This window comes from Leptonychotes weddellii, chromosome 1, assembly GCF_054177405.1.
Source record: "Leptonychotes weddellii isolate Sample4059 chromosome 1, ASM5417740v2, whole genome shotgun sequence".
Taxonomy (NCBI): domain Eukaryota; kingdom Metazoa; phylum Chordata; class Mammalia; order Carnivora; family Phocidae; genus Leptonychotes; species Leptonychotes weddellii.
The window spans coordinates 7586347-7596945 of record NC_138369.1 but is presented as its reverse complement, the minus strand read 5'-3'; the positions used below and the strand labels follow the sequence as shown (position 1 = coordinate 7596945).

The 10599-nt window shown below is 58.9% G+C and overlaps 1 protein-coding gene across 3 annotated transcripts in view; it reads right to left on the bottom strand.

Moving 5' to 3' along the window:
• Nucleotides 1-898: 898 nt before the first annotated feature.
• NACC1 (nucleus accumbens associated 1) overlaps nt 899-10599 on the bottom strand; it is an 18035-nt gene continuing 8334 nt past the window's right edge. For 2 of the 3 annotated variants that reach the window (XM_081813553.1, XM_081813536.1), the window contains 5 exons: nt 4344-5294; nt 4048-4221; nt 3342-3447; nt 3140-3237; nt 899-2592 (listed from right to left, as the gene is read on the bottom strand). In XM_081813553.1, coding sequence (XP_081669679.1) covers nt 2333-2592; nt 3140-3237; nt 3342-3447; nt 4048-4221; nt 4344-5286 — 1581 coding nt within the window. In that variant the 5' untranslated portion in view covers nt 5287-5294 and the 3' untranslated portion in view covers nt 899-2332. Of the gene's footprint in view, nt 2593-3139; nt 3238-3341; nt 3448-4047; nt 4222-4343; nt 5386-10599 lie in introns of all 3 variants that reach the window. The other variant, XM_081813544.1, reaches the window with a different exon arrangement.

Sequence of the window (10599 nt, the reverse complement as noted above, 5' to 3'; positions counted from 1 at the left end):
AGGAAAAGCAGCAGGCCGCCCAAGAGGTGGGGAGGGCGGGGTGGGAGGGGCGCAGGGGTGGCTCCTGGGGTAAGGCACAACCCTGTCTTTGGCTCTCCTGGTGAGGAGTTTCCTCCCCTGCACCCCTGCCCGGCCCCTCCCCTCCCCTCCCCCCACCAAACACACAGTCCCGGGAGCCAGGGGCACCTCCTGGGGTCCCTGAAATGAGAGGGCTCTGCCACCCAACCCAGTGCTGCAGGGGCTTGGAGGAGGGACAGGGGCAAGCCCCACCCGAGGACAAGGCAGGGAGGGGCTGGGCAGGGGCCTGTCCAGGACAAAGGGGTGGGGAGGGAGAAGACCCCAGTCCGAGAGAGCTGGCCCCTGCTAAGGCCTGGAAGGAGGGGAGCGCCTAGGGACTCCTTCCTTGTGGGCTCTGGCTGGAGCCCTGGCCGGCCCCTCGGCCTTGGCCGGCCCGGCAGCTTGCCAAGTGACCAGGATATTGTGCTTTGGGATCGATGCTGGGGTAGGATGTCAAGGCCAGGACAAGGGCGTGGGGGAGGTGCGACTAAGGTGCTTGTGCTTTAGCTGGGGCGTCGACTCCCCCCATACACTGGGCCAGCTGAGGGCTAAGGTGCAGGGGCCAGGCCAGGAAAGCAGAGTGCCAGGACCCTGGCCAGACCAGACACCCCCCCCACACCCCCACAATGAGATGTCAGGAGGGACCCCCTCACAGACCGGTGGGGGCTGCTGGGCGGTGGGGGAGGCCTCCAAGTCAGATTCCAAAGGTCCCGTCAGGGCTGGCCAACCCCCGCCCCACCTCTGGCAATCCCCCTGCCTCTAGAAGAGGCCGCTGGGAGCAATGGGAGCAATAGGCCGGTCAGATCGGGGAGGAGACGAGAGGCAGTGGGCGGGGCTAGAGAGAAAATGGTGAAAATTGTGAAGAAAGGACACCCAGTGTGGAGGGGACAGGGAGTAAAAAAAAAAAAAAAAGAACCCTCCAGAGTTCACATGTAAAACTCAAAAAAAACAAAACCCCTCGCGCTGGGCGAGGATCTAAAGAGAGGAATGGTTAGAGAAAATTCTGCAAACTGCTAACAATGGAAGCAGGCCCTGCCTCGTCCCCAGAAGCTGGGTTCAGCCAATGGACCAAGGCCAGGGCCACCCTTTAAATGGAGCCCTGCTGGAGAGCAGCGGAGCAAGGGGGGGAACCTGGTCAGACCCACAGGAGGCCAAGCAGAGGCCCGGCCAAGTCCCCACCTCAGAAATGCGCACCCACACTCCACACACACACACACACACATTCAGCCCGCCCCCAGCCCCCACCCCGTCCTGCCTGCCACGTCCCCGGGGACCGAAGGGGACATCAGACACAGTCCCGTTGGTTTGAAAAATAAAAGGAATCTTATACTTCAATATTTCATTAGCTAAAAAAATGCTTTAAAAAGTATGTACAGGAGGCAGGGCGGGGGGTGGTGGGGGGGGGAAGGGCAACAGCCCCCCAGCCTGCTCCCCTGACTTCCAGCCCTGGCCCTACTGCCTCTCATATCTTCATTTGTTTAAAAGCACAACTTCTACACACACACGCGCGCACTCACACGCACACACTTCTGTGAGCCCAGGAAACCTCTCGTTCTATTCGCCGAGACCTCGGTCTGCCCCCAAGAGCCCCCGACTCGGGACCTGCCCCTCTCAGGCCCCAGGAGACAGATGGGGGCAACAGAGGTGGGCACGGGGTGGGGGAGAGAGAAGGGCACTGGGCCCGCCACCGCCCACCACCTTAGGTCAATGGTGGAGTTCCTCTGAGCCTCGGTTCCCTCAGCTGTGAAATGGGCAGTCTCCTCAGCCTCGCCTACCCCAGCCCCCAGGCGCAGGGACAGACGAGGGAGACAGGAAGGCGCTTTTGGAAACATGGAAGCACTGGGAGGTGGTGGCAGGAGGGGTCCTGAGAACCCTGGGGCCCCTGCAAGTCCCAAGGGGGTGCAGCAAGGGGCCCAGGGCCTGGGGAGGGGGCCTTCCTGAGCCCCCCAGGCCGGCCCCTCCCCACACCCGGCCTGGTGAGTGGGGAGACCACAGCTGGGGGTTAGGGGAGGGGGAGCGGAGGCCCCCCGACGGTGCCCGAGCGCACAAGAGAGGCAGCGCAGAGCCCGCACCAGCTGCTGCCCTCTCCTAGCCGCTCAGATGGGGGTCGGAGAGTGGGATGGGGAGGCAGAGGGGCTGGGAGCATGCAGCGCCCCCCGCGGGTCCTGGGGAGGGACAGACAGTAGCTCGTGACCAAGATGGTGGGCGGGTGTGACGGGGGGTGGGGGGGAAGGGAGGGGAGTGTGACGGCCCCGCGGGGAGGGTCCGGTGGTAGTTACTGGAGGGCCTCGGCCGAGGGGCCGGCCTCGCCGTCGTGGCTGGCCGTCTCGAAGCTGTGCTCCACGCCCATCATGTCCGGCTCTATCTTGCCCGTGTCGCTGATGAAGGTGGTGTAGGCGTCGCCCTCGGCCATGAGCACCTTGAGCTTGGGGATCCAGCTCTTCCGCACAACGCGGCGGGCATTGGTGCACATGTCAGCTGCGATGGCGTTCATCTCGCTTTCCTTGAAGTTGGGAGCGAAGTTCTGGCAGTAGTCTGAGGGCAGAGTCGATGGCTCAGGCACAGCGTGGCCCTGGCCTCTCACCTTGACGACAGACACTCGGCCACACTGCTCCTTGATCCCCAAACACACGCACACACACACGCACGCGTGCGACACCTGAACCCCCCTCAGAGGTGATGGAATGGAGGACTCGCAAGCCAGGACGCTAAACCACATCAGTTGGCCCCATGCCTGACTGAGCTCGGCCACGCATGGGGATTGAGAGGGTGGCCCAGTGCTCTTGAAAAACCTGGGTCATTTGCCAGAATTTAGGAATGGGAAGGTGCCACGTGAAAACCCAGACTTCCCTCCGACAAATGGCTGGGGCCTGGCTGCTTCATCGCTCCCATGACTCCCAAAGGACCACCCCCACCCAACCAGGAAGAAATCTCTAACCCATCCCAGCCCTCTTCCCGACAAGTCCAGACTGCGCCTCAGAATCCTTCTTAACACTACCCCCCGCCCCACCTATCAGCGAAGAGGGCCATCTGCCTGGCCCAGGCCCCGCCCCAGCCTGACTCCAGAAGGCCAGACACTCACACTTGACAGCGTGCAGGACGCGACTGTCCAGCGGTTTGCGGCTGGGGTTGTTGGAGGAAGAGCGGATGCCAGTGCCACAGCTGTTAGCCAGCGTGTTCCTGAGGTGGGGGGCACAGGGGAGGGGAGTCAGGCCCCCTGCGGCGGGGGGACCGGGGGCAGCCCCCCTCCCCTCCCCTCCATCCGGGCTCTGTGGCGGCCTCACCGGTCAAAGAAGGAGGCCAGGAGGCGCCGCAGCAGGACCTTGTGCCGCGTGCCCGCGCTGACGTGGCAATTCATGAGCTGCGCCCTCGTGATGTACACGTTGGTGCCTGGAGTGGGGAGCAGGAGGGTGGCCGGGGGCCCCAGACTGCCACGTTCCCCACTTGGCCAGGCCCTGGCCTGGGCCCAGCCAAGACGCTCCCTGACAACTCGCCCCAGCATGGCCTCGTCAGCGATCAGGAAAGGACAGCTGGTGGTGCCACTGTCCACGGGGCACCTACAACATGCTGAGCCCTGCTTGCGCATGTGTGGCTTTTGCCCACACAACCACCTGGGCATCAAAAAGAACAGGCAGTGGAAGCTCACACCAAGGCATCCTGACACCAAGAGCCGAGATCCTTAACCACTCTGTCAACCCTCCAACCACCCTATGAAGCCGTTCATCTCCCCGTGTGGCCAACGATGCCAGCCAACGCTCATACCAGCCTCTGGGGTGGAAACCTGGAGGCCAGTCTCTGGCACGTATCAGTGCCAAGTGGGGGGGGGGGGTCAGCTGCCCTAGGACACAGCCAGTGGGTGGCAGCAGGGGTGGGGTTGGACCCCAAGTCTCTGGCTCCTAACCACCACCCCACAAGCCACTGGCTCGGAGGGCACAGAGGCCCAACATGGGAGGAAGCGGGGAATCTGGGCAGGAAGTGATGCTGGCCCACCTGTCACCAGCTCCAGCTTCTCGGAGGGGTCACCCTCATCGTAGAGCTTGGGGTGGCAGCGGTTGCCAATCTGGTTGATGAGCTCAGCTGGGAGAGACGCCAGGTCTTGCCGTACCCGGATGCGATTCCGGGACTCGGGGGCCACCTGCTCGGGGAGGGCCTCCACCTTCTCGGCTTCGTGGGGGGTGGGCAGAGAGCAGCATGTGTCGGGGACGGGACGGGGGCGGGCTGCCAGGGGAAGGGGGGGTAGGAAGCAGGGGCCGGCTGGGGAGGGGTGGGCAGGGCGGGCACCTCACCTGTCTGGCCAACATTCATCATGCTGTACATGGTGTACATGTTGCAGATCTGCCGGTACTGCTCGTCTGTGCCCTCCTCGCCTGCGTCCTCCTCCTCGTCCTCCTCGTTGTGGTAGGAGCCAGGGCTGTCGCTGGTGTAGGCGCTCGAGGTGCCCGGGCTGGTCCGCTCTGACGTGCTGGGCCCGCTCACCATGCCCCCGGCCGCCGCCGCCCCCCCGGCCGGCTGCCCAGTGCCGGCCCCCGCCGCCGCCGCCACAGCCCCCCCGGCCGGCTGCGCCGCCGCCACCACTGGGGCCTGCTGGGGCGGCCGGTTGGCAGCCAGGTCCGGTGTGGAGAACTTGGCCATCTTGCGGTTGCCATTGCCACCACCGCTGCCGCCGCTGTCCCACAGCCGCTTGGCCACCGGCGTGCACTGCACGGAGTCCGACTCCTGCTGCTCCGTCTTGACCCGGGACACGAGGGGCAGCGGGGTGCCACAGGCCGGCCAGCTGGACGTCTGCGCCACTGGGCTCTGGGGCTCGGACGACGGGGCCTCCTCGGCGTGCAGGCCCTGCGAGTCGCAGCTGGGGGAGCTCACCTTGAGGAAGAACTCGGTGCCCTTCTCCATGATCTCCTGGATCTGCAGGAAGCCGGCCGTGTACATGAGCAGGAACTGGTCGCCCACGTTCATGCTCAGCCGGCCCGTGTAGCAGAAGCTGAGGATCCGCTGGAAGGACTGGGGCTGCACGGCGGCCGGCAGCTCCACCACCGCGCTCCGGCTGCTGTTGAACAGGTCCCGGAAGTAGGAGCTGCTGGCCGCCAGCACGGCCCGGTGGGCTTTAAAGGCGTGGCCCTTGACGACCACGGACACATCACAGTACAGGCCCTGCAGCCGCTGCTCGTTCAGACACTCCAGGATGCTGTTGCCGAAGTTCGGGATCTCCATCTGCAGGGTCTGGGCCATGGCGGCAGCTGCACGGGGGAGGGGGGGACAGGGGCGAGACAGACGGAGACACAGGGTCAGGCAGCAGACTCGGCGCGCCCCTCTCACGACCCTCACCTGCTGCGGGGAGACACGTGGGGGCAGACATCCACAGAGTGAGAGTCGCCCGGTGCCACCCACACCCTCGGTGCCGGCACGGACTGGCCTCTAGGACAGACTGTCAAATCAGTTATGTCAGCTCCAGGCCCGGGTGGCCGCCGGCTATCCCTTGCAGACAAGGGGCGGGCAAAAGCATACTTACACGTGTGTGTCTGAACACGAAATGAGTTAACACAGTGTGAACTCCACGAGCGTTAACCATCACGAGCACGACACGCACGGTTAGGTAACTCTGAAGGGCACTGGCACCGCAACACCAAAGGGGCAGGGGCATCAGAGTCTTCATACTGTGTCCGCAGCACTGAGCCCATGACCCCCGATCACTGCTGGCTGAATGACTGAATGACTGCTCAAGAAACCCTGAGGCTGCACGGGAACATCACTAGTCGGCAGGGATAATGCAAATGCACACCACAACGAAACACCATTTCATACCAGCTAGGCTGGCGAGAATAAAAAAGACAGACAACAAGTGTTGGCAAGGAGGAGATCGGAATCCTCCTACACTGCGGGTGGGAATGTAAAATGGTGCGGTTGCTATGGAAAACAGTCTGGCAGTTCCTCAAACGATTAAACATGGAACTACCACATGACCCAGCAATTCCATTCCTCAGAATTATACCCAAGAGAAATGAACACCTATATCCACAGAAACACCTGTATGTGAATGTATACGGCACCATTCGCGATCGCCAGAAAGAGGGGAACAACCCAAACGTCCGTTGACTGATGAATGGCTAAAATAAAATGAAATACGGTCCAGCCATATAATGGAATATTATTCAGCCATATAAAGGAATGAAGCACTGATACATACTATTCTATGGGTGAACCTTGAAAACAATATGCTAAATGCAAGAAGGCGGACAAAACAACTGTGTATTGTATGATCCCATTTATGTAACATGTCTAAAATGGGCAAATCCGGAGCCAAAACAAGCAGACTAGTGGTTGCCAGGGGCTAGGTGGGGTGTGGGGTGGCAAGCAGAAGGATGCGGGGGTTTCTTCTGGCCATAACGTAAAATGGTCTAAAATTGTAGTCATACGCACCCAACTCTGAATATACCTAGTTTATCTTCGAACACCAGGGGTTTGAACCGTGTGGGTCCACTTATACGCAGAATTTTTCAATAGTTCAGGACTGTAAATGTATTCTCTCTTCCTTATGATTTTTTTTTTTTAGTAATCTCTACACCCAAGGTGGGGTTCAGACTCACGACCCCAAGATCAAGAGTCCCATCTACTGACTGAGCCGGCCAGCAAATCTTAGGATTTTCTTAGTAACTTTTTTCTCTACCTTATTTTATTGTACTTAACACATACAATATACAAAACACGTGTTAACTGACTGTTTATGTTATCAGTAAGGCTTCTGGTCACCTGTAGGCTGTTAAGTTTTGGGGGAGTCAAAAGTCGTATGTGGACCTTTGACTTCGTACGCGCACTGGTGGGGGTGTTAGTGCCCCTAACCCACTCGTCATTCAAGGTTCAACTGTACTAAAAACTGTTCAATTGTACACTTTAAATGGACTCCATGGTATGTGCATCTCAATAAAGCCGAGGAAGGAAGAAAGAAAGAATCCATACTTGCCATAAACACTCTTTTGATCCTGGTGATCATACTGCTTATTTACAAAAATAGATAGTATGTTCCATGCTCAGCACAGAGTCCGCTTGGGATTCTCTCTCCCTTTTCCTCTGCCCTCCCCCCCCCCACCAAATACGTAAGAAAATTATATATATATATTTTTTAAAGATTTTGTTTATTTATTTGACAGAGAGAGACACAGCGAGAGAGAGAACACAAGCAGGGGGAGTGGGAGAGGGAGAAAGGAATAATCTTTAAAAAAAAAAAAAAGGAACTGTCTGTGACCCTGCGCAGGGAGCCCAGGCACCTCTCAAATGTGAATTTCTGCAGCACAGCCTATTCCATCAGTGCACATTCCAGCACATTCCAATCCAGAACTGGGCATGTCCAATACTCCGAGAGCACTCATAAAAGGGCTCTGAAGGACAGTGTGGCTTTACGACTATACCCATAGTAAAAGTGAGTTCCTGCAATTCTATTAAAATATAGAAGGCGGTGGTCCCGAATGGGCAGTGTGGGTATGAGAAGAGTCGGGCTGGTAAGGAGAAAGGAGGAAAAAGCAGGTGTGCAAAGGCCCTGGGGCAGGTACCAACTAGAGCCCCCAGCTGTTTCCCCTCATTCCCAGATTAGCTTTCATGCATCTTTCGCATCTTTCATTGACTAGTGAGTCCATTCTGAGCTGCCTCCATGGGTTGAGCGCTGGGACACAGGGGCCCTATCTGGTACCACCGGGCTCACAGAAGACTGTACAGACGAAGAGAAGCAGCCATGCACTCATGGACAAGTGCGTGCTGGCTCCAGAACCAACTCGCTCCTGAGAGCAGGAACTCAAATCTCTACTTCTCCATTTGGAAACAAATGTTGGTAAGACCAACCCAATCGTGCAAATTCAGTCTGTCCTCACTAAGCTGCTACATGTGGTGGAACCCTGAGACACCAGCAGGCCCCGCCCCTCCTAGCAACCATGCTTCCAAAGAGCTGACAGGTGACCTGCAGGAAGTTCTTTGAACCCTCTTAGCAAACCTATGGGGCCGATTTCATACTCCCAGTTCTCAGATGGGAAAGCTGAGGCCATGGGGAAGCTAAGAACTGTCCCAAGGTCACTGGTGAGTAAGTAGTAGGGACAAGATTCAAACCAGGGTCTGTGCGGGCACTGAAACCTGTGATTTCCCTTGGCTATGCCCTTTGCCTCCTTGTCATCATCAAAATCACGGTCACTGCCAGGAAAAACAATTTAGGGTCATCAGGGGGCGAGGCGGAGACAAGGACCCTCCCATCAGAAGGAGCACACTCCTTCCAGGGCCTCAAACTCAGTGCCAGATGGGCTAGAAGCTGACCCTCTGTTTAGAGACAGGAGAAACTGAGGCACTGAGTGCAGGCAAAGGACAGAACCCAGAGCCTGCTCCAGGGGCCTCACAGCCCCAACCCAACTCCCAAGGCTGCCAAAATGAAGCCGCTCCAGGTACTGGGGCCCAAGTGACCAGAGTCAAGGGGGTCAAGGGAGAGGCTAGCTCCCAGTCCCTGAAAGAGAGCTCTGGACCCCCAGCTTGGAAGGCTCACACCGTAAGGGGGAGGACTGACACAGGAGAGGCCTGTGGTGGAGTCAAAGCACCTCCCAACCCCAGACCTGGTTTCAGATGCCAGCCCCTCACCTCTGTGCCTTGGTTTCTTCATCTGTAAAATGGGGACTCATTCATCCAACCCACCCTGATAAACCGCACAGCTCAGGGGACACAGCTCTAAAGAGGACTGGCTGTCTCCACACGCAGTCATCTGGTGGGGAGACACAGGGAGTGATACAACTGGGGTGTCACTGAGGGGCTGACTCTGGGAGTAAAGGCAAAGACACGGGGACACAGAGCAACTGTCTGGGGCAGGAAGTAGTGAAGTGCAGTCTGGAGACCCCCAGGAAGCCAGTGCTGGCTCGAGGGGAGTGCAGGGGCAACAGGGCTGCTGGGAAGGGTGTGGGACAGGGGGTGCCTGGCCTGGTGAGGACAAATGTTTCTGGGAGCAGAGGGAAGCCTGGAGCAAGGGAGGCGCAGGCCCAGACCACTGGAGAACTCCCAGCAGCAGCGTGGAGAACGGAAACAGGTGAGACACTGAGGGCTGGGCCAGTGGTGGGGGCAGGCGGCAGGGACAGGGACAGAGAGGACAGTCAGACTCACGAGTGAGCGGCTGCAAAGAGGGAGCACCAAGGCAAGACTAAACGACTCCAGTTTGGGATGCAGCAGCTGGTGGGGGCTGTGCTGCACCCAGGGGCTGCAGAGGGCATTCTGAGGGGTGCTCCCAGCCATGTTCAGCATGCCAGGTGCTGCTGCAGGCGCTCTCCTCCGGGTCCCCTCCACGGGGGAGCGCTACGACTGCCCCACTTGATAAGCGGGGACTGAAGGGCAGCCCTGCTCCTTCCCCGGCAGCTGGCCTTCAGGGCCTCACCCCTCACTGGGAATCAGCACAGGCTGACCGATCAGGGCAAGCTCAGCAACAGGTGTGTGGAGGTCCCTGCGGTAACAGGAGGGAACACGCACAGGGAGGGGCCCCCGAGGGTAAGAGCCACCCGACATTCAGGCTGGGGTTTCCCCAGCCTTGTGAACCCCAGCCTCAGAGCCCAGCACCTAGGGCTTTGAAGCCTTTGACTAACCATTTGGGAGGGGGAGGGAGACAATTGGTACAAATGGCTCAAGCGATCAGTGCCTAGGGATCTCCCCTCCCCGCCCAGCGCAGGTCTTGAGTTGCAGAAACCCTTCATGGCCTTGTTGCCCCTGCAAGGACAGGGGAAAGCAAGGCCTTGGCTGGTTTTAGAAGCAGTAACAGGCCACCCTCAGGTTCCCCTCCCTCCTCTCATCCCTGGGCAACTACCCCAATCCAGTCCTCTGGACTCAGAAGGAACAGCTATCCTGGCTCTGTGTGAAGCCCCTTCCTCACACCAGCCCTGGGCGGGGGGGGGTGGGGGGTAGGGTGGGGAGGACCACGGAGCCATAATGGGCTCCCAGAAAAAAACAGGTCTAACTAAGTACCTGGTACCTGGCCTTGGTCACCTGCTGCCTAGGAAGAGATGTGATGGAGCCAAGAGTTGGGGGTCTCTACACCATCCAACAATTCTGTCCCCACCAAGCACACTGCATGGCTCTCCCACCCAGCCAGGCCTTTGCCCAAGCTGTGCACCCTGCCTGTAGTCCCCTTTTCCTCCCACTGCCTACATCCTTCTCTCCTACGCTCCACCACCCCCTGGCTCTGAGAATTCTCCAGACTAGAGATCCCCCCTTCTGCACACTCTCTCCACCACCCATCCACCGCGCCCTTATGCTTACCTCTGAGAACACTAAATCCCATTTGACTATAGACTCCGTTAGGGCACAAAACCATTTGAATCCTCTCTCCTCAGAACTTGGCGTAATAGCCTGTCCATCTTCTGGGGTCTTCAGAACCCCCAAGGGAAGGGGCAGCCCCCAGCCCTAAAGAGGGCCGAGGGGACCCTCCTAGCATCGCTAGTGTCCTGGCCACAAATGTGAGCAGGTCTCCCAGTGAGATGCAAGGGCCCAGCACAAGGTTTCCATGACCTCCGAAGTCACTCAATAAATATTTGCCAA